Source organism: Perognathus longimembris, chromosome 27 (genome assembly GCF_023159225.1).
Source record: "Perognathus longimembris pacificus isolate PPM17 chromosome 27, ASM2315922v1, whole genome shotgun sequence".
In the NCBI taxonomy this organism is placed as follows: domain Eukaryota; kingdom Metazoa; phylum Chordata; class Mammalia; order Rodentia; family Heteromyidae; genus Perognathus; species Perognathus longimembris.
Genome location: NC_063187.1, coordinates 2785681 through 2808633, shown reverse-complemented (window position 1 = coordinate 2808633; position 22953 = coordinate 2785681). Strand labels below are relative to the sequence as shown.

Sequence of the window (22953 nt, the reverse complement as noted above, 5' to 3'; positions counted from 1 at the left end):
GGCTGTGTATATTCTAGCAAATTCTTTCCACTCTACTTTTAGCTTTGGCACTGTAGACGCCACTAAATTTCTGTAGACTTGAACGCTCATCAGAGCCAAGGGGAAAAGTATGTTAACTTAGGAAATATAAGGAGAAGAGACTTACATCTACCAGATTAAGAGAAATCTATGAAGGCTGGGCATTGATGCTCACGCCTGGAATCCCAACTACTCAGGTGGCTGAAATCTGAGGATCATGGTTCAAAGCCAGCCTGGGTCTGGCAAAACACACGCACACACACACACATACACACACACACACACACTTCAGTCAGGCTGCTCCTTCTGGGTTTGGATCAGTCACATGCATTGATGAGCTTTGTGATTTCTGGAACAACTTAATTTTTTTTAATGTCTCAGAAGAGTCAATCAACACCATGACATACGCCTGTGAAATTCACACCGTGGTCTTAGCCATTGTGATGTGTGATTTGTTTGCTTGTGTGTCCGGCTCTCACAGAAGCCCAATGGCTGGGCTTGTCTCTCCTCATGCTAAGCACATGGCTGGGCCTCAGAAAATCAGCCATTATTTCAGTCATGGCTTCAAGTATTCGTATTCCCTAAAGCTCTCTGCATGGGCTGCTTTTATTCCTGCACATTTTTTGGTAATTGGAGAATGAACTCTGAAGTGTATATGTACATGAGAAACCACTCACAGCTTCTCCAAATAGCCAAGCAAGAACCATTCTGAGAATCCGATTTTGTTTAATCTGATTTTTTATTGTGATGATAAAAGCGATGTACAAAGGGTGACAGTGACATAAGTCAGGTCATGAGCGCATTTCTTTTTGGACCGTGTCCCCCCTTCCCTCGCTCTCTCCCAGTTTTCCCCTCCCGTCCCCACCCACAAGTTGTCGAGTTCATTTTCCACATCGTGTCCAGTGAGGACCACGGCTGCCTTTGCTCACCCTGTGTCCCCCCATTTCTGTGCCTCCATTTACCCTCCCAATGACTGAGAAACCAACAAACAAGACAAAGAGAAAAGAAAACAAAGACAACACAGAAGAAAGCAACTTGTCTCCATTTCCTGGAGTTCCTTTCTATCAATATTACTGTATATGATCATATACACAGAGGCCTTGAACCCTTGTGTCCCTCCCCTAAGAGCGTCCTCCTTGGTCTCCCTGTGTGTGGATACCTGGATGACAATCATATTTTAAAATAGAGAATTTCTTTGGAAATAGCCTAATTAGTCTGGAGAGTTTTAAGAATCATTGTTATAGCAATTAGAGCTTAAACAATATAGTATGGTATATATACCTTCCCTCCCTCCCTCCTTTCCTTCCCTTCTTTCCTTCCTCCCTCCCTTCCTTCCTTCCTTCCTTCCTTCCTTCCTTCCCTCCCTCCCTCCCTCCCTCCCTCCCTCCCTCCCTCCCTCCCTCCCTTCCTTCCTTCCTTTCCTAGGATAGTCAGGTTTGAACTCAGGGTTTTACTTTGCTCAACTGGTGCTCTACCCCTTGAGCCAAGCCTCCAGTTCAGCTTTTGCTGGTTACTTTGGGGATGGAACATGGTGAACTTTCCTGACCAGGCTGACTTTGGAGTTATACGATCCTGCAGATCTCAGTCTCCTGAGTCACTGGGCTGACAGGCGTGAGCCACCAGCAGTGGGTTAAAATCGGATTATTTCCTATGGGTAAAAGAAAAAAAATCTCCGGTTACAATTCCATAGAGTTAAATGTTGGAAATAAATATCCCAGGAAAGGGGGGAAAACTACAGTTTGGGTGTTTGCATGGACTCTGGTAACCAATTTCTTTAATTCGCTTAGAATTCCTCCTATTTTAGCAGGAGACATTTGATTTGAACTTGAACGAGAGTGAGAGAGATAAACAGCCTGCCCGGGGCAGATAAGGACAAGAAGCCTAGCGAACAGGGTCATTTTCTTCTGGATTTCCATCAATATCTGTAGGTGAAAAATCACCCTTATTAAATCATTGACATCTTTATGGACTTGTTACAAGTCTTCAGCTTTTCTAACTCGCTGGGCCTTTAAAAAAACAAAAACTATAATTAGCTAAGAGAGTGGTGTTTGCAAATCAGTTATGGAATTTTTTTAAAGACATTGTGGTCCATGGCACATACTTGAAACTCCCATGAACTTTATCTTTACTTGTGTTTCAATAAATATGGGTCATTTAGAGGATGTTGTATTTTGGCTGTCAGTTTGGTTTGCTGAGTTTCTTCCACGTTTCTTTCTTCCTGCCAGGAAAGAAAAAAAATCCCAGTTGGCTCCATGAATACAAAATGATTCCAGCCACTTCTTAAGATTCATAAATATTAGACTCCAGGACTTTAGAGGCTAAGAAGGAAAGTAATTAGCAAGTCCAAACTCATGGGTTGTAATGGGTATTTGTTAGGTGGGTTAACGTCATTTAATTCTACGTCTCCATTTTAATATGTTAATTTTATGTCATTTTTTTTTTCTTTTGGGTGCTGGTCCTGGGGCTTGAACTCAGGACCTGGGTGCTGTCCCTGAGCTCTTTGTCCCCTTTGCCCAGGCTGGCTTTGAACCGTGATCCTCAGATCTCAGCCTCTTGAGTGGCTAAGATGACAAGTGTGAGGTACCAGCCCCTGGTGGCTATTTTCTCAATTCTTCCCTCTCTGGAACCCAAGTACAAGTACTTTAACTCCATAGAAAATATTCTACTCTTTATACTTCTTATTTATGTCTTCTTCTAGGTATTCCACCCACATACTGCTACATACTTCCTTATGCATTTTTTTCCTTTCTGTCTCTTAACCCTCTTCTCACCCCATCTGTCCTGCTTTTCTTGTGTCTTTTCCACACTTTTAATTGTATCTACTGACTTATAATTGGCTGTCACATCTGTCTTGTTGCAGTTCATGGTGCTAAGTTCAGTAGTGTCATTCTCTTGAACATATTGACTATTGTTATTATAATGATCATTATTTATTCTGATTTCATGCATGTGTCAGTCCTGGGGCTTTAAGTTTTCTTATTTTTAAAATAACGTTTCTGGCCAGATGCTGGTGGTTCACACCTGTCACCCCAGCTACTCAGGAGGCTGAGATCTGAGGATCACAGTTCGAAGCCAGCCTAGAAGGGGTGGGGGGGAGGGGATTTCAGTGAGACTCTTATCTCCCATGAACTACTCGAAACCTAACAGTGGCTCTGTGGCTCAAGTGATAGCGCGCTAGCCTTGAGCAAAAGAAGCTCAGGGACAGTGCCCAGGCCCTGAGTTCAAGCCCCAGGATTGGCAAAATAAATAAATAAATAAATAAATAAGTAAATAAATAAATAAATAAATGCTAAGAACAGGCTAAGAACATTCCTGAGTGTCAGCCTAGCTGGTGCCCAGCCCTGCTAACCAGGTAAAGTCGAGGCCCCTAGAATGATATCTTGGCCCAACTCCAGGACCTTCATTCTACTCTTCTGTCTCTATAGGAAGTCGGCTCCAGAGCCGCGCATGCGCAGATGGCACATCTGGGACCCACAGACCACGCCTGTCAATGAATCTGCCCAGCAGAATTCCCGCCCCCAAATAAAATAAAATCAAAGAATCACCCACACCTAACTCTGAAGCAGCATGGATGGGCCAGAGCCTAGTCAAGCCTGCCTCTTTTCCCAGGTGGAAAACTCTCACCTGGATTTGCCTAAAACTTCTTTCACCATTTGCCTTCTGGCTTTCTAAGTCTTTCTGGGATTCTTCTCGTGCAAGATGGCAAAAGAATCGAGGATTTAGCAGCAGAATGTTTCCTATGCACACCTTCATAATCACTAAAATCAGCTTGGAGCAACGTGCCACGGGCATTTATTCTGTTTGTTTTGGGATCAGCAGAGATGGAGGAAAAAAAACAAGGGGGAAATGTTCCCACAGTCTTCTGCACATCGGTTTGAAAGGAAAAAAATAAAATAAATCAAAACCCTGGCTAATGAAGTAAAAGCCATGCTAGGTGTTCATGCAAGCCTGCGAGTTTACACCTTTGCAGGAACCTTCTAGAATGAAGAGTCCACCATGTTAAGAAATGGTCTCCAGAATAAACAGAGCCTCTTCAACTACTGGTGCTGGGAAAACTGGGCAGCCATATGCAGAAAACTCAAGGTGGACCCTAGCCTATCACCATGCACCAAGATCAACTCAAAATGGATCAAGCACCTCAACATCAGACCTGAATGCTTGAAACTACTGAAGGACAGAGTAGGAAAGACGCTAGAACTTACAGGCACAGGAAGGAACTTCCTGAATAGAGTCCCAGGGGCACAACAAATAGGGGAAAGACTGACAAATGGGACTACTACAAATTAAAAAGTTTCTGCACAGCTAAGGACATAGGCACCAAACTAGAAAGACAGCCAACCATATGGGAAAGGATCTTTACCAGCACAGCAACAGACAAAGGCCTAATATCCATCATCTACAGAGAACTCAAAAAACTAAGCCCCTCCAAGCCCAGTAAACCAATTAGGAAATGGGCAAAGGAGCTAAAGAGAGACTTCACAAGAGAAGAAATAAAAATGGCAAGGAAACATATGAGGAAATGTTCAACATCCCTGGCAGTAAAGGAAATGCAAATAAAAACAACCCTGAGATACCACCTCACTCCAGTTAGAATGGCCTATACTTGGGCTGGGGATATAGCCTAGTGGCAAGAGTGCCTGCCTCGGATACACGAGGCCCTAGGTTCGATTCCCCAGCACCACATATACAGAAAAAATGGCCAGAAGCGGCGCTGTGGCTCAAGTGGCAGAGTGCTAGCCTTGAGCAAAAAGAAGCCAGGGACAGTGCTCAGGCCCTGAGTCCAAGGCCCAGGACTGGCCAAAAAAAAGAATGGCCTATACTCTGAACTCAGGCAACAACAAATGCTGGAGGGGGTGCGGGGAAAGAGGAACCCTTCTCCACTGTTGGTGGGAGTGCAAATTAGTACAACCACTTTGGAGACCAGTATGGAGGTTTCTCAAAAAGCTCAACATAGACCTACCCTATGACCCAGCCATACCACTCCTAGGCATCTATCCTGAACAACAAGTCCCAAGATATCAAAAAGACATCTGCAGTTCCATGTTTATCGCTGCACAATTCACAATAGCCAAAATATGGAACCAACCCAGATGCCCCTCCACAGATGAATGGATCCAAAAAATATGGTACCTATACCAATGGAATATACTACATAGCGATTAGAAATGGTGACATATTGGTATTCGCAGGGAAATGGTCAGAACTTGAACAAATAATGTTGAGCGAGGCAAGCCTAGAACACAGAAAACAAAGGGGCATGATCTCCCTGATATATGACTGTTAAGATGGGGTGATGGAGAGACAGTAGAGACCAGGTCCGTGAAACCAAAAACTTCTTGTCAAATGGTATTTCCCTCAGGTGTAGGTCAGTGACCTTACATTATGTATCCAGAACCAAACAACTACTCAACATATAAAGGTCAAAAATAGACCTCTCAGTGGATCACAATAGCTCAAAAGCTATGTATGTACGTTCATATAAGACTATTGTTGACATAAAGCCCTAGACGAATTTTCTTTGGCGTAGGCCATGTGGCTACTATATATGTTCTTGGTACATTGTGTATTATATATATGTCTACCTGACCTAGGGAAGGGAAAGAAAAACAGGGTGTAAGATACCACAAGAAATGTACACACTGCCCTACTATGTAACTGTACCCCTTGTGCACAACACCTTGTCAAAAATTTTTGTTTAATTAATAAATAAATTATATAAAAAAAGAAGTGGTCTCCAGGCCTTTGGAGATCCAAACAAGGTCATTTTCTCTGGAGGACGAACCCACGGAGCAGGCCTAGAAAATAAACCAAGTGCCTGACTCCAGCTGAAAATGAGCAGTCGTTTTTTGGTGTGTGTGTTTTTTTTAAGATTTACTGTGGCTGGCTTTGGACCTCCTCCAAATGTTGAATTAAGGCACGGCTGTTCATTAGCTGGTCCAGAGGCTGACATTTGGCCAATGTAACAGACCAGCTTTACTAATTCTGGAAATCACAGCTAATTGCCCCCCCCCTCAGCCCAACCCCCCAACCCCACTCCTCCACGCGTAATAAATACAATGCAAGGACTTGCTGTACACTTTGGTTAGGATGCCTGTTGTCTGTGTTAGTAACACAAGACCCACAGTTCATTTATTATATACAACACAAAAAAACAGATTTCTCTACTTGTTTTATTTTTATTTTTGAAACCATTGGGGCTTGAACTCAGGGCCTGGGCACTGTCCCTGAGCTCTTTCACTCAAGGCTGGTGCTCTACCACTTGAGCCACAGCTCCATCTCCGGTTTTCTGGTGGTTCATTGGAAATAAGAGTCTCATGGGCTTTCCTGGCCGGGCTGGCTTCGAACTGTGATCCTCAGATCTCAGCCTCCTGAGTATCCGGGAGGACAGGTGTGAGCTACTGGTGCCTGGCTTACAGATATTCTTAGATGGAAGGAGGTTGACTACTGTTGGATAAGCCATTTATTTACATCCTCAGAAGTCTGTAAGACGTTCATGAATTATAATGTTTGCTTGGCATTTGGAGCTATTTGAGACGGACCCCAGACAATTTCCCTGGGTGTAACTGGACTCAGCTCTCCAGGTAAAGGAACAGGAGCCATGAAGACTGAGGATGAGACAAGAGGAAGAACTGGTCCAGTTGAGGCCAAATACACCAGAGAAAAAGAGGCCTTGGGGAACAGCACCCAGGAATCCAGAGACAAAGACTGTATCCGTGATCTGCTTGATTAAGCGCACACAGGAACTATTTTCTTTGTTTTAAGCCCTTTGCTTCTTCAACAAGCTGCAATGTTTGGTTTAAAAAGAAGAAAACTGGGCATGGTGGCTCAGGCCTGACATCCCAGCTACTCAGGAGGCTGAGATGTGAGGATCACAGTTCAAAGGCAGCCCGGGCAGGAAGGACTGTGAGACTCTGATCTCCAATGAACCATCAGAAAACCAGAAGTGGTGTTGTGGCTCAAGTGATAGAGCACCAGCCTTGAGTGAAAGAAGCTCAGGGACAGCGCCCAGGCGCTGAGTTCAAGCCCCAGGACTGACAAAAAAAAAAAAAAAGGGAAGAAAAAAACATAAGAAAAGTTGCAAAAGTGACTTTTTCTCCCTCTGACCTTTGTCTGCTTGCTGGGATAATTATTGTACTGTGGGAACCAAGCAAGGACATATTAAAGGCAGATTCTTGCCCTGGTGGGAGGTTAAACACTCAGAGCCATGATTTTCCTGGCCACAAAAAGTATTTGCAAAGGAGAATATTTCTCTCAAGGATGAGATAGAAACGTGTGTTAAGGGGGCATCTGACAACACCTATCTTTTGTTTATTTAGGGATAATTGTACATCATTATGGCTCCATTTTTTTTTTTTTGCCAGTCCTGGGGCTTGAACTCAGGGCCTGAGCACTGTCCCTGGCTTCTTTTTGCTCAAGGCTAGCACTCTGCCACTTGAGCCACAGCGCCACTTCTGGCCTTTTCTGGGTATGTGGTGCTGAGGAATCGAACTCAGGACTTCATGCATGCTAGGCAAGCGCTCTACGGCTAAGCCACCTTCTTAACCCAACGTTCCAACATTTAATAGACAAATCACCTTTGAAAATCACAGTTGCTAAAGCAGGGTGGCGGCAAGAATTTGGGGTCCTCGAGGAGCCTGGAACAAAGGCAAATGCTTGTGCCTGTCATCCTAGCTACTCAGGAGGCTGAGATCTGAGGACCATGGTTCAAAGCCAGCCTGAGCAAGGAAGTCCGTAAGACTCTTATTTCCAGGGAACCACCAGAAAGCTGGAAGTGGAGCTGTGGCTCACGCTGTGGAAAAAAGAGCTCAGGGACAAAGCCTAGGCCCTGAGTTCAAGCCCCAGGACCAGCACACATCACACAAGAAAGTATAGCCTTTTTCCAATATTCAATTTGGCAAATAATTGTAGCCTTTTGAATACTCATGAAATTGTATAGTTTCACAGAGAGAAAGAAATGAGTCCCCAGTCTGACTCGTGATTCCAATTCATTTTTTTTTTTACAGATAATTGAGTTTTATTTTACAGTCAACTCGGTTTTTACAGATAATTGTTTTATTCTCTCCTTCATCCATTCCCATGGAGCTATCACTCCAATGTCATGAGAGTATGCTGCCTATTTATTATTCTTTTTTTTTTTGCTTCTTAAAGTAATTAAAAGCAATCCCTTGGGGTGCAGGAATTACATTTCAATGACACCCCCCCCCCCCCCCCGCCAGAGAGTTCTGGAAAGGAGCCATGGATAGCATTCATTTGTTCTCCCTGAGAATAAAGGCACCTCTTGGGAAAAAAAAAAAAAAAGAAAAGAAAAGACAGTGCTAATGGAGATGGAAATAACCAGCTATGTCATTGGGCGCCCTTGTGACGTGATAATTGGAAGGGCCTGGTGCAAGGCGGATCAGGGTTCTCATGAACTTGAACTTGAATGAGAGTCGTGAATTATCAAGGGGTGGGATTAGAGTCCGTCAGGAAATTCCCACCACCGTAGAGAGGAATGGGTGGGCAGAGAGCATGGGAATTTTGTGGCCTTTGTTTTCCTCCTCTAAGGCCTAGAGATTTGTTATGTTCACTCCAATTCCCTGGGTCCTTAGAGACACACATGTCAACTTCTTCCTCTACCTTCCACATCCGGAACAGAGCCAAAGTTGGGGGGCAGGATGTAAGGACGGGGGAGGGGGGGCGAGGAGATGGTGATAATTTCTCATTCATTCTTTCTTTGCTGTCTTGGATTGATTTCTTATCCAGAAATGGAAACTTCTTCATCCATGGAAGACAAACCATGAAACAATGAGTTTTCTGTTGTTGGAGGGGGAGAAATGAACACACACACACACACACACACACACACACCACACACCTGCTTCAGATTCGGTAAAGCCACCTACTTCTCTGGGAGTGACCACTTCTTGGGGGAAATAGGTCATTTTCTTAAAGGACTGGGACACTGAATTCTGAGACACATTTGTACGGTACAACATTGGCCAGGGCTCTATGCATTGTGAATCTATCTATCTGTCTATCCATCCATCTTTCTTCCTTTTTCTCTCTCTTTCCATCCACCCACCCACTCTATCTATCTATCTATCTATCTATCTATCTTTATCCATCTATCCATCTATGTATCTATTCATCTATCTATCCATCCATTCACCTATCCATCCATCCGTTCATCTATCTATCCATCTATGTATCTATTTATATGTATGTATGTATCTATCCATCCCTCTGTCCATCTATCTATCCATCCATCTATTATTTATGATCTACATATTTATTTATGTATCTATATATCATCCATGTATGTTTATATTTATCTATGATCTATGAATCTCTCTCCATATCCATCTATATAAATATATTATGTATCCATCTATCTATGCATGTATCTATGAATATGATTGATCTATGATCAGTTTATGATCTATGTACATATATCTATGTATCTTTCCACCTATGTATGTATGACTTATTTATGATTGATGCATCTATATATCCATCGATATTTATCTATGAGTTATCTGTGATCTATGTATCTATGTATGTCTCTCTCCATTTATGTTTCTATCTACATAAGTATATACATATCCATTTATGTATGCACGTATCTATATACATGTGATTTATCTGTCCATGTTCTATTTATGATCTATGTATCCATGTATCTATATAACACATATATCTATGTATCTATGATCTGTCTATCTTTGATCTATATATCTGAGTATCTGTACATGTATCTATCTATAGCCACCTACTTTATTATTTTATATCATCCCTGGGGCTTGAACTCAGGGCCTCACTGCAGTCTCTGAGCTTTTTCACTCAAGGCTGAGCCACAGAGCCACTTCCTGCCTGTGTGGTGGTTAATTGGGACTTTGCTGCTTGGGCTGGCTTTGAACTGTGATCTTCAGGTCTCAGCCTCCCGGGTAACTAGGATTATAGGGTAAGCCACCCGTGCCCAGCCCTATTTTTCTGAATAAACATTGTTGTTGCTTTCGTAATGCTTTGTATTTTCTCTTGTAGAGACCCAGAGGTCAAGGACTGCAACAGAATATTCTGGTAATACAGTGAGCAGCTCCATCAAACCTTTCCTTTGACTTCCGTGTTCAGGTGACGGTTTGGTGGCTGGAGACTGTGGGGGAAATGGCGAGGTTCTTTAATGGACACCCCTGAATTCAACTATTCTGAGCCTGGATCTGTGCAGAATCATCTACCTTTCATGATAGGCAGAACACAAGCACGGTACCTCTTCCTACCGCCAGCATGGCTGGAACCTTCCAGATCTTCCCCACTCCCAGGGTGGGGGAAGATGGAGAGGCGTTCCACATTACTAAGAAATCCCGCAGCCATCTCTCACTGGAACGGGGCTGAGTATTCATACCAAAGATTTCTGGCCGGGTACTGTGGCTCCCACCTGTCATCCCAGCTACTCTGGAGGCCAAGATCTGAGGTTCATGGTTCAAAGCCAGCCTGGGCAGGAAAGTCCATGAGACTCTTAGCTCCAATGAACCACTAAAAATAAGTAAGTAAAAGCCAGAGGTGGTGCTGTGGCTCAAGTGGTAGAGTGCTAGCCTTGAGCAAAAGCTCAGGGACGGTGCTCAGGTTCTGAGTTCAAGCCTAGGACGGGCACAAAAACGTGGAAAGAAGGGAAGGAAGGAAGGAAGGAAGGAGGAAGGAAGGAAGGAAGGAAGGAAGGAGGAAGGAAGGAAGAAAGGAAGGAAGGAAAGAAGGAAGGAAGGAAGGAAGGAGAAAGAAAGAAGAGAGACAGGGAAGAAGAGAGAAAGGGAGAGAAAGGTTTTCTTTTAGCAACCCATACAGAAATGTTTCAGTATTGTGTGTGTGTGTGTGTGTGTGTGTGTGTGTGTGTTCTCGCTGATACTGGCACTTGAACTCAGGGCCTCACTTTCTCACTGGCGTTTTCACTCAAGGCTGGTGCTTTACCACTTGAGCCACAGCTCCACTCCTTGCCTTTTTGCTGGTAACACAGATTTGTCTGAGTCACACGAATTTGTCTGCCCTTGGTGAACCTCAATCCTTGGCTCCTGGCCTCCAGAATAGCTGGAATGACAGGCATGAGCAGTGCATCTTTTCTTGAGTCTTTTTTAGTTTTTTCTTTTTGGCCAGTCCTGGAGCGTGGACTCAGGGCCTGAGCACTGTCCCTGGCTTCTTTTTGCTCAAAGCTAGCACTCTGCCACTTGAGCCACAGCACCACTTCTGGCCATTCTCTATATATGTGGTGCTGGGGAATCGAACCCAGGGCTTCATGTATAGGAGGCAAGCACTCTTGCCACTAGGCCATATTCCCAGCCCCTTTGAGTTTTGATTTGAGACAAGTTGTTGTATGAGGAACCACACAACCCCAGTGAGTCATAAAGAAAATGGTTTAATAAAAATATTCAATACAGGATTTCTCTGTGAAGTCCTTCTCTCGTCAGGCTGAGGCAAGAAGGATAAGGAAACACGAGTGGAATAACAAAAAGGTCAGATGACTGAAGTGAATCTACCTGCAGACAGAGAGACCCAAGCCTGGGACCATTTGCTTTTTGAACCACAAGAAAAAAAATCTCATGAAATGAGCATTTTCTCTGGAAGATACTTTCACGAACACAAAAGGTGTTTAATCAGATTTTCTTCTTCTTCTCTTTTTTGTGTGCTGGTCCTGGGGCTTGAGCTCAGAGCCTGGGCGCTGTCCGTACGATTTTGTGCCCAACACTAAGTGTTCTACCACTGGAACCATCTCTCTGTGTCTGCTTCGTTCGTTTGTTTTGCTTTTTGTGTGTCTTTTGTGTGTATGTGTGCGGCGGTTCATTGGAGATAAGAGTCTCACGGACTTTCCTGCCCAGGCTGGCTTTGAACCGGGATCTTCAGATCTCAGCTTCCTGAGTAGAGTTGCAGCTCAGGTGATTGATTTATTTTATTTTTGTCTTCTGCATACAGAAAAGTATGGTGTTTTTTTTTTTTTTTTTTTGAGTCTTGAAGCAACTTGGTGAGTGTTATTCATGCCCAGGGAGAAGAGGTGACTCTGGGCCTCACCTCTCCTCCCTCCCACTCCCCAGATCCAAACTCCCCCCCACCCCCCACCCCACACCCCACCCCATCCCACTCCCCCCATTCAGTCCCGTGATGGTTGGTTATCTTGCTGTCAGGATTCAGTTGGGCCCTGGCCGCCCTCGGGGGTGACGAACTGCACCTTGGGCACCAGCAGGGGGGCGTGGGTCCTGCGCAGGGAGTTGTTACTGCGGCGCATGGAGTTGTTCCTGCGCATGGAGTTGCGCTTGCGCAGCGAGTTCTGGTGGGAGAGCTCGCTCTTCTGCAGGGTCTGGATGAGGATGGAGGGCTTGTCGTCCAGCTCGCGGGCGCTGCAGCGCGGGGCGGCCACCTTGACGGTGTTGCCGAACTTGGAGTAATCCACCGAGTAGACCCCTTCCTCCTCGGTGACGATGGACACGAAGCGGTGGCCCCACTGGATCTCCTCGGCCACGTAGGAGGTGCGCGCTTGCGTGGTGATCCCCGTGGTCTCCACCACCCCCTCCAGGATGACGATGACCTCCAGGTCCTGGGTGGCGAGGTCGTTGGCCGAGACGTCGTAGAGGGGGCTGCGCTTGTCGATCACGTGGCAGATGATCAGGGGGGCCACCAGGAAGACGTTGTTGCTGTCCATGGGGTTGTCCACGGGGATGTCCACCTGGTGGATGGGGACCACCTCGCCCTCCGGGGTGGTGGTCTTCTTGACCACCTGGATGCGCACCGAGGCGCTGATGATCATGCTCTTGCGCAGGTCCCCCACGCGGAACATGAAGCACAGGCGGCCGTTGCGCACGGCGATCACCGCGTGGCGGCTGAAGATGAGCGTCTCGGCGCGCCGGTGCGCCTGCGCCGTCTTCATGAAGATGCAGCCCAGCATCACCGCGTTGATGATCAGCCCCACGATGTTCTGCAGGATGAGCACCGTGATGGCCAGCGGGCACTCCTCCGTCATCATGCGCCCCCCGAAGCCGATGGTCACCTGCACCTCAATGGAGAAGAGGAAGGCCGAGGCGAAGGACCTGTGGGGTGGGGGGTGGGTGGGGTGGGGTGGGGTGGGGTGGGCAGGAGGGCCAAGGGGAGGGGTGGGGGGAAGATCCACCGATCGTGAGGACCTGGGAAAGGGGGGCTCGGTGGTGAGAGTGCTCGCCTAGCATGCGTGAGGCCCTGGGTTCGATTCCTCGGTGCCACAGACACAGAAAACAAAGGCAGAAGTTCAAGCCCCAGGCCTGGCAACAACCAACCAACCAACCAACCAACCAACCAAAGGGGATCATGGATTGATGGGGGAAGGAGCCCCTTGCTGTTTGGGTGAAATCAAACTGCTTGGGCTGAAAAAGCACCCACACCTTCTTTGGACCCAGAGACTGAACTGTGATTAGATGCAGGGGGAAAAAGCTTGTTGCCACCTTTTGCTTCCTTGTGTCAGTACCCGGACTTGAACTCAGGGCCTGGGCTCTGTCCCTGGGCTGCTTTTGCTCAAGGCGAGCGTTCTACCACTTTGAGCCACTTGTGGCTTTTTCTGTGTGTGTCGTACTAGGGAATCGAACCCAGGGCTTTGTGCATGCTAGGCAAGCGCTCTACCACGAAGCCACCTTCCCAGCCCCCTGGACAGAATTTGGACACCCAAGACTGGTGCTCTTTCACTTGAGTCACAGCTTTACTTCTGTTTTTGTTTTTGTTTTTCTGGAGGGGGGAGGGCATTCCTTAGAAAGAAGAGTCTCATGATCACTTCCTCTCCCAGACTGGCTTTGAACCGTGATCTTTTGACCAAGATCATTTCACTCTTGCGCTCACCTCTCTTCCCTTACCCCCCTGTGTCTCTGCCTAGTCAAACCTAAAGTTCAGGTCTGTATCCCGATGGTGTGAGACACTCACGTGGTCTCTTCCCCTAGCTGCCCTGTTCTCATCATGCAGCATCTCTCCTTCCTGTGTCCCCCTCCCCTCCTCCATGAGCTGAGCCTTTACTGGGCATGTTGGACCAGTGGCCACCATGTTGGATGTGTGGCTTCCATGTTGGATGAGTGGCCCCTATGTTGGATGAACAGCCTCTATGTGGGATGAGTGGCCGCCATGTTGGATGAGTGGCCGCCATGTTGGATGAGTGGCCGCCATGTTGGATGAGTGGCTGGACCAGACAGGTGCAAACTCCCTGAAGTTTGAGCCTGGGGTCTCAAACTCTGGCTTCAAAATCATACCCCAAGCAGGACCTGCATTTTCTCCTTCAAATGGCTATTAAATGTTTTTGGAAAGACTAGCTGACTTATCAAATGCAATGTTTTAGGAACACAGTCACTATCTATCTATCATCTGTCTATGCACCCATGTACATATGTATGTATGTATGTATGTATGTATGCATGCATGTTATCTGTCATATACCCATGTCTCTGCCACTCTTTCTGTATCATCTACCTGCCTCTTCGTATCTATTATCTATCTCCTGTCTATTTCAGTCTATCTATCTATCTATCTATCATCTATCTATCCATCTATCTATCTTCTTTCTGTTTGTCTCTCATCTAGCTGTCTATCAGTTTATCTATCATCTATTTCTGTCTCTATCTATGTAGCTATCCACTCTGTCTCTCTTTATCTATATATCTATCACTTATCAATCAATCATCTATCTACCTCCTTTCTCTGTCTCTCTTTATCATCTATGTAAGTATATATTTATCAATCATCTGTTTCAGTCCGTTACCTATCATCTATCTATCTATCTATCTGTCTGTCTGTCTGTCTGTCTGTCTATCTATCTACCTACCTCCCCCCCTCCTTGCAATAGATTTCCAGGGCAACATTTTCTTAATGTTGTTTAGTCATCAAGTATGTGAAAGCATTACCATAATAAATGTCAGTAGTAGCTATTACATTACATTTATAGGTATATTTTGTGAAATACTTTGCATTCTTGAAGGCTTACTCTGCAGGGTATTCTTCCAGATAGCTGTTTGTTATTTAGTACATTAGCTAACGCCTGGGGTTTAAGAGGCTTGAGTCACATGGAAAGTATTGCACAATGACTGAACTTTCCATTATATATAATAGTCAAAATCATAATCACCAGCCAACATTTATTGTGTACCTTATCTAGACAAATCACAGTGCCTATAATTGGTATAAAAGACATCACTGTAAAATACTAGTCATTTCGTGTGTGTGTATGTGTGTGTATCCTGGAGTTTGAATTCAGGGTCTGGGTGCTGTCCTTGAGCTTTTGTAGTCAGGCTGGTGCTCTACCACTTGAGCCACAGCTTCACTTTTGGCTTCTTGCTTGTGGGTGTTTATTTGGAGATAAGACTCAGGGATTACCTTGCCCAAGCTGGCTTTGAACCATGATCCTCAGATCTCAGCCTGCTGAGTAGGTAGAATTCTAGGCATGAGCTATTGGAGTCTGACTTTCAATTTGCTTTTAATTGGAGTGTGAGAACTGCTCTTTTTTAAACCTCTGTTGTGGTTAAAAGAAGTCAAAGAAAAGGATAGGCATTGTTGTTTTTTTTTTTTTTGCAAATGACACAGTATAAGATACAAATTTAGTCGAGAAATATGTCAGCGAACAAAAGTGCACCCACAGGAGAGACTTGGACACAATAGTAATTTTGAATAATGGTCCATGCTCAGGTTTAATGGTGAAAAATCCCCAAATATTTGTTTAATGGTTTGAGACAGGGTTCATAGAATGTATTTTAATGACATGTTTTATTTCATGTTATTTCATTGTGCCAGTACTGGGAATTGAACTCTCTCACGTAACTTTTCCACTCAAGACTGGTGCTCTGCCACTTAAGCCACACCTCCATTCCCAGGGTTTTTTTTGCTGCTGGAGATAAGAATCTCTTGGACTTATTTACCTTGGCTGGCTTCAAACTGTGATCCTCAGATCTCAGCCTCCTGAGTAGTTAAGATTACAGGTGTGAGCCACCAGCGTCAGGTTATATCAGTTAATTTTTTAAAAAATAATTTAATTGCCAGCCAGGTCTCAGTCTTTACAACTGTCAGGCAGCCTTGTAGATTATTCAAGATTTATTTTTGCTTTGTGCATTTATATAAATTGAAATATTACTCTCAAAAGATCCAGGTGACATAGCCAGCATGATAATTTACTATTGGTTGGTTTTAGAGAACTTTGGTTTTTGCAATTGTTATACATCATGTCTTTCTAGCTTCCAATAAAACAAATGAAGAAAGTCACTCCAACTAAATTATTGTTAGACCATGGAAAAAACTGGCAAGGGAATCATTATAACCAAATGCACTTTACCTGCCTTTACATGGAGCTAACAAGAATCCCAGCTACTCAGGAGGCTGGATCTGAGGATTGGAAGTTTGAAGCCAGCCTGGGCAGGAAAGTCCATGAAACATTTTCATTTTAATTGTCTGTCATGAGGCTTGAACTCAAGGCCTGGGTGCTGTGCCTGAGTTTCTTTCGCTCAAGGCTCAAGGCACTCTACCACTTCGAGCCACAGCTCCACTTCCAGTTTTCTGGTTGTTCATTGGAGATAAGAGTCTCATGGACTTTCATGTTCGGGCTGGCTTTGAACCACAGTCCTAAGATCTGGTGAGTAACTGGGATGACAGATGTGAGCCACCAGCACCCAGCTGAGACTCTTAACTCTAACAAACTGCCCAAAACAAAAAAGCCAGGAGTGGTGCTGTGGCTCAAGTGGTAGAGTGAAAAACGTGAGGGAAAAAGCTCAGGGACAATGCCCAGACCCTGAGTTCAAGCCCCAGGACTGGCACAGAAGGAAAGGAGGGAAGGAAGGAGGGAGGGAAGGAGGGAGGGAGGGAGAGAGAGAGAAAGAAGGAGGAGGAGGAGGGAAAGAAGGAGAGAGGGTGAAAGAGGGAGATAAAGAAAGAGAAGAGAGAGGAGGGAGAAAGGGAGGAAGGGAAGGAGGGAGAGAGGGAGGGAGGGAGGGAGGAAGGGAGGGAGGGAGGGAGGGAGAGAAGAAAGGAAGGCAGGCAGGCAGACTGTGAGGAAAAGAAAAGATGGAAATGCAGTTCATCTGATCAATGTACAATATCTGCATTGTGAAATATCTTGGGTGAAAACTCTTTGCATAATTAACCAGCAGTAATAAAAGAAACCACTAGTAATTTCTGAATCTTTAGGCCAACTTTGGATTTCTGAATCCCAGGCAACCAATCTGTTATATTAAGACAACCTCACTAAAGAAGAGCTGCTAGTTATTTAATTTTTAGCCTACTTTTAAGTCAAGAGCCCTCCTTTCTCCTCCCTCAAATGCTTTCTATTATTTCTGAAAACACCACAAATATGAGTAGCCAAAGAAAAATGGTCCACACACCATCATTATTACTTGACTGCATACTGAAAATTAAATTATGCTTTTGTGTGTGTGTGTGTGTGTGTGTGTGTGTGTGTGTGTGTGTGTGTGTTGGGGGGGGATGTCTAAGACCTGGACTTGAACTCAGTATCTGACGATTTCACTCTTTGGATGGTGCTCTGCCACCTGAACCAAACCTCCAACCCCACATGTGTGCTTTCGGTGCCAGGAATCCTTTGAACTAAAACAATTTTTAAATAACTGATGTGCTATTTTGAAGGCCATTCCTAAGGACTGAAGCCTCACAGTTTTAGAGAATATTATTCATCCACCAAGCGTTATTTATATGTCAGGTGCTTCCTCCCCCTTGATTTTGATTGTTTCTGAATATTCTAGAACAAACCTTTTATTTCACTATCAATGAAATGAGAGAATAAGAGAAAAGACATTTAAATAGGTATCTATATCTGTCCATTCATCCATCTATTTATCTGTCCATTCGTTATCTACCATCTATCTATCTAGCATCCATCTGTCATCTACCAATCTATGCATGTATTTATAATCGATAGATTATCCCATCTATCTTCATCATCACCCTCAATATCTATCTAGATATGTGTCTCTATCATTCTATCTATCCTTCTATCTGTTCTATCCATTCTATCAGTGTATCTATCCTCCTATCTCTCATCTGATCTATTTACCTTATCTATCAATCTATCTCTCATCTAATCGATTTCTCATCCACCTCTGTATCTAATCTAACAATCTATATCTCCATCTATCTAATGTGTCTTTCTCATCCATCTATCTAATCTATCAACCTATCTCCAGTCTATTAAATCTATCATCTATCCATCATCTATCCATCTATCACCTAATTAATCTATGTCATCTATCAATCATAAAGTTCCAGTCATCCGATCTACCTATTCTATTTATGCATCTGTCTATCAATTTATCTATCTCTCATCATCTATCACCTAACCAATCTCTCATCTATTTAATCTATCAGTCTCTCATCTATTTAATCTATTAATCTATCTTTCATCCATCTAATCTACCTATCACTTATCCATCTATCACCTAACCAACCTATCATTCTACATCTCATCTCTCTAATGTATCGTTCATCCATCACCTTATCAATCTACCCATCATCTATCCACGTATCATCTAATCAATCCATTTATTTATCATTCATCTTCCGATCTACTCTGTCTCTCATCTATCACCTAATCAATCTATCTTCTATCCATCTATTATCTAACCAATCTATCTAGCATCTATTATCTAATCAATCATCTAGCTCTCAATCACTTAATGCACCTATCTATCCATCTATCATCCAATCAACCAACCTATCTATCATTTATCTATCCATCATCTAATCAATCCATCTACCTATCTCTCATCTCTCTAATCTTTCTCATCTATCTATCATCTACTCAATCTATCATATGTCTTTATCCATCTGTCTAATCATTCCAACCACCATCTATATTCTAATCAATCCATCTATCATGTAATCTTTCATATATCCACCTAACAACTAATCCATCTATCATCCTATCTTCTGATCTACCTATCCTTCCAGCTATCAAATAATCAATACAACTATCTGTAATCAAATGAATCATCCATCTATCATTTATCCATCTATATCCTATCTATCTATGTCTAATCTATCCATCTGTGTATGTATGTGTCTATGTACCTGTCTGTCTGTCTACCTACCTGGTCTGCTTATCTACCTACCCACCTACCTACCTATCTACCTACCTGTCTATCTATCTACCTATCTATCCATCATCCATCTGTCATCTATCCATACATCCCTCTACCTATCCATCCATTTACCATCTATCTGCCCATCCATCCATCCATCCACGTAACCATCCATCCATCCATGCATCCCTCCCTCCATCCATTCCTCCATCCATCCATCTATCCACCCAAATAGCCATCCATCCATCCAGCTATCCACACAAATATCCATCTGTCCATCCATCCATTCAGCTATCCACACAAATATCCATCCATCCATCCATCCATCCATCCATCCATCCATCCATCTATCCACACAAATATCCATCCATCCATCCATCCATCCATCCACACAAATATCCATCCATCCACACAAATATCCATCCATCCATCCATCTATCCACAGAAATATCCATCTATCCATCCATCCATCCACACAAATATCCATCCATCCATCCATCTATCCACAGAAATATCCATCTATCCATCCATCCATCCACACAAATATCCATCCATCCATCCATCTATCCACAGAAATATCCATCTATCCATCCATCCATCCACACAAATATCCATCCATCCATTTATCCACACAAACATCTGTTCATCCATCCATCCATCCATCCATCCATCCATCCACACAAATATCCATCCATCCATCCATCCATCCACACAAATATCTCTCCATCCATCCATCTATCACCCAACTATCCATCCATCCATCCACACAAATATCCATCCATCCATCCATCCATCTATGCACCCAAATATCCATCCATCTACTATCTATCTATCTATCTATCTATCTATCTATCTATCTATCTATCTATCTATCTATCTATCTATCTATCTATCTATCTATCATCTATCCATCCATCTACCTAACCACCTATCCATAATCCATTATCTGTCATCTATCCCTCCCTCCCTCCTTCCTCCCTCCCTCCCTCCTTCCTCCCTCCCTCCCTCCTCCCCCTCTCCCTCCCTCCCCGCACGCATGCGCCGTCCCGCGTCCGGTGTCCCGGGGCCGGGCCCCCCGCGCGGGGCTCGGGCTCACTCACCGCACGTTGGTCACGCAGGCGGTGGGCTCGGGCCCGCGCTCGGCCGCCCTCTCCATGTAGGCGTGCAGGTCGCCGTGCGCGAAGGCCACGAGCCACCACATGATGGCGAAGAGGAGCCAGCTGCACAGGAAGGCCATGGTGAAGATGACGAGCGTGTGGCGCCACTTGAGGTCCACGAGCGTGGTGAAGATGTCCTGCAGGAAGCGGCCCTGCTCGCGGATGTTCTTGTGCGCCAGGTTGCACGCGCCGCTCTTGGCGATGAACCGCGCGCGCGCCAGCCGGTCCCGCACGCGCGGCCGCCGCAGGTTCTCGGCCGCGATGCGGGCCAGCACGTACTCCTCCGGGATGATGCTCTTCCTGGCCAGCATGGTCCCGGCCGGTCACCATCACCTGCCACGCCGCCGGCGTCCGTCCGTCCGTCCGTCCCGATCGGTCCTCCTGCCCCGGGGAGACCCCCCCCCCACCCCACCCCGTTACCAATATGCCAGCCGGGCACCGCTGCTCACGCCTGCAATCCCAGCCACTCCCAAGGCGGAAGTCTCAGGATGGCTGTTCAAAGCCAACCCCAGGAGGCTGAGGGCGGAGGATCACAGTTCAAAGCCAGCCAGGGCAGGAAAATCGGGGGGCTGGGGGTGGTGGTTGGGGGGTGGGGACTCATCCCCAAATCAACTACCAGAAAAAGCCAGAAGGGGAGCCATGGCTCAAGAGATAAGAGTAAAAAAAATCTATGGGGAGCTGGCTTACCCTGGCTCCCGCCTGTCATCCCAGCTACCCAGGAGGCTGAGATCTGAAGACCACAGTTCGAAGCCAGCCTGAGCAAGGACATCCATGAGGTTCTTATGAACCCCCAAAAGGGGAGAAGTAGAGGTTCCTCCAGCCTTGAGCAAAAGAAAGCTCAGAGAAGGCACCCAGGCCCTGAGTTCAAGACCCAGGACTGACACACACACACACACACACCCCTCCCCCAGATCAAACTTCACAAGTCTGTGGTGGAAGCAAGCAGGATGGGGGTCCACTGAGGCTGACTGGAGTCTAGCTTGCTTCCAAGTCTCCTCCCCACGGAATACATTGTGGGGCACAGCTTTGGTGAGACAAAGCCCAGAACTTTCTTCCAAACCGGGGTGGGAGGGTAGAGAGGGGGGTGTGGGGGGGGTGGTTGGAGGAGAAGAAGCTGCCTTGTGCCCCTCACCTGACTCCGGAAATGGAGAGCACTTTTTTGCACAACTCCTGACGAGTCAATCAACACACCAACAGGAGAGCTCACACCAATCAAACCCTTTGGCTGGACCCGAACCCCCGGCTGTGGGGTCGAGGGAGAACTATTTCAAGCAGCCCAGGGAAGACATTCTTATTTTTAGAAACTAAGCAAAGGGAGGTGGTGGTGGGGGGTGGGAGGAAGAAAGCAGGGGCAGGGGATGGGATGGTGGGGTCCAAGTTCTTGAACCCCAAGATGGCTCCAATGTGTTCAATGGAAATCAGACGGGTGGATAAGGAGGCGGGGGATAAATGGTGTCAGATCGAACAATGCATTCATCACATGAAATCCAATCATCCAGGGAGGTTCTTGGGGTTCCGCATGGAGCCCTTGGCTCCCAGAAGAAGGGGCGCAAGAGACACAGGCTGGAAAAGGGAAACCCAGAGCGCACTGGCCCCTAGCGCAGACCCTGCCTGGCAGTGGAAGATCATTTTGGGGTGGTGATGATAGTGGGGAGCCCATCTCTTTCCTCACCCCTCCCCTGCACCCCAGAATAGCACGGCAGGGAAGTTGCGGGGACTCACAGAGCGCAGGTTGCGGGCTCCCCGGCCGGGGCTCCCCGCGCCCAGGGCGGCTGGGCGGCTCCATCTTCCTCATCTCCATCTCCATGCGCGCCCGGACCGCGATCCGCCCGATCGGACCCACGCCGCCGCGTCTGAGCGCCTGCGGGAGGCGGCGCGGGCTGGGTGGCGGCCTTCCCCTCCCCCGTGGGGAGGGCGGAGGGAGGAGGGAAGAGGGAGGGAGGAGGAGGAGGAGGAGGAGGAGGGAGGAGGCTTTTGACGCGTGCCAGAGGATGAGGGGCCAAGGCCAGAGCTTGGGGAGCTGGGGAACCAGCGGGAAGCAGGGGGGGAGGGGGGCTGTCTGGGTGGGGGGGGGTCCCCTCCCCAACAGCCAGCTCTTTTCCCAGTCCCCCCCCCCCCCCGGCCAGCTAGGGTCACAGGAAGCGTTTGAAAGTTTCCTCTCTCCTAAGAGAGAACTTTCTGTCCCAGCGTCCTGACATAGATCTGGGAGGCGGTGGGGCCTTGTTGTTATTGTTATTGCTTATCATTATTTTATTTACATTTGTCTTTTCAAATCAGATCGCAGAGATCAGTCCCGGCCTCCCTCCCACCCCCCGCGGAGGTGTGGGAGCCCTAGCCCTGAGCCCCAGCTTCTGATGGGGAGGAGACACATGGAGGCTTGGGGAAAGAGCCAGAAAAACAGGGGAAGGAAGGAAGGGAGGAAGGAAGGGAGGGAGGGAGGGAAGGAGGGAGGGAGGGAGGGAGGGAGGGAGGGAGGGAAAGAAGGAAGAAAGGGAAGGAGGGAGGGAGGAAGGAAGGGAGGGAGGGAGGGAGGGAGGGAAGGAGGGAGGGAGGGAAAGAAGGAAGAAAGGGAAGGAGGGAAAGAAGGAAGAAAGGGAAGGAGGGAGGGAGGAAGGAAGGGAGGGAGGGAGGGAAGGAGGGAGGGAGGGAGGGAGGGAAGGCAAAAAGGAAGGAAGGAAGGAAAGAAGGAAGGAAGGAAGGAAGGGAAGGAGGGAAGGAGGGAGGGAGGGAGGAAGTTAGGA

General features: G+C 46.3%; 1 protein-coding gene across 1 annotated transcript; it reads right to left on the bottom strand.

Moving 5' to 3' along the window:
* Window positions 1-12126: 12126 nt before the first annotated feature.
* On the bottom strand, window positions 12127-22049 carry Kcnj8 (potassium inwardly rectifying channel subfamily J member 8). The gene is made up of 3 exons (XM_048335227.1): window positions 21935-22049; window positions 20156-20593; window positions 12127-13061 (listed from the first exon to the last, which is right to left on the bottom strand). The coding sequence occupies exons 2-3, from the start codon at window positions 20521-20523 to the stop codon at window positions 12158-12160; spliced, it is 1272 nt and encodes a 423-aa protein (XP_048191184.1). The 5' UTR covers window positions 20524-20593; window positions 21935-22049; the 3' UTR covers window positions 12127-12157.
* Between the last annotated feature and the right edge of the window lie 904 nt (window positions 22050-22953).

Excerpts from the sequence above, each read along its gene's own strand:
- Kcnj8 (XM_048335227.1), bottom strand. The coding sequence starts at position 20,523 with ATGCTGGCCAGGAAGAGCATCATCCCGGAGGAGTACGTGCTGGCCCGC. Across the intron at positions 13,062-20,155 it reads GCCTGCGTGACCAACGTGCG|GTCCTTCGCCTCGGCCTTCC; the intron begins GTGAGTGAGCCC and ends CCCACCCCACAG.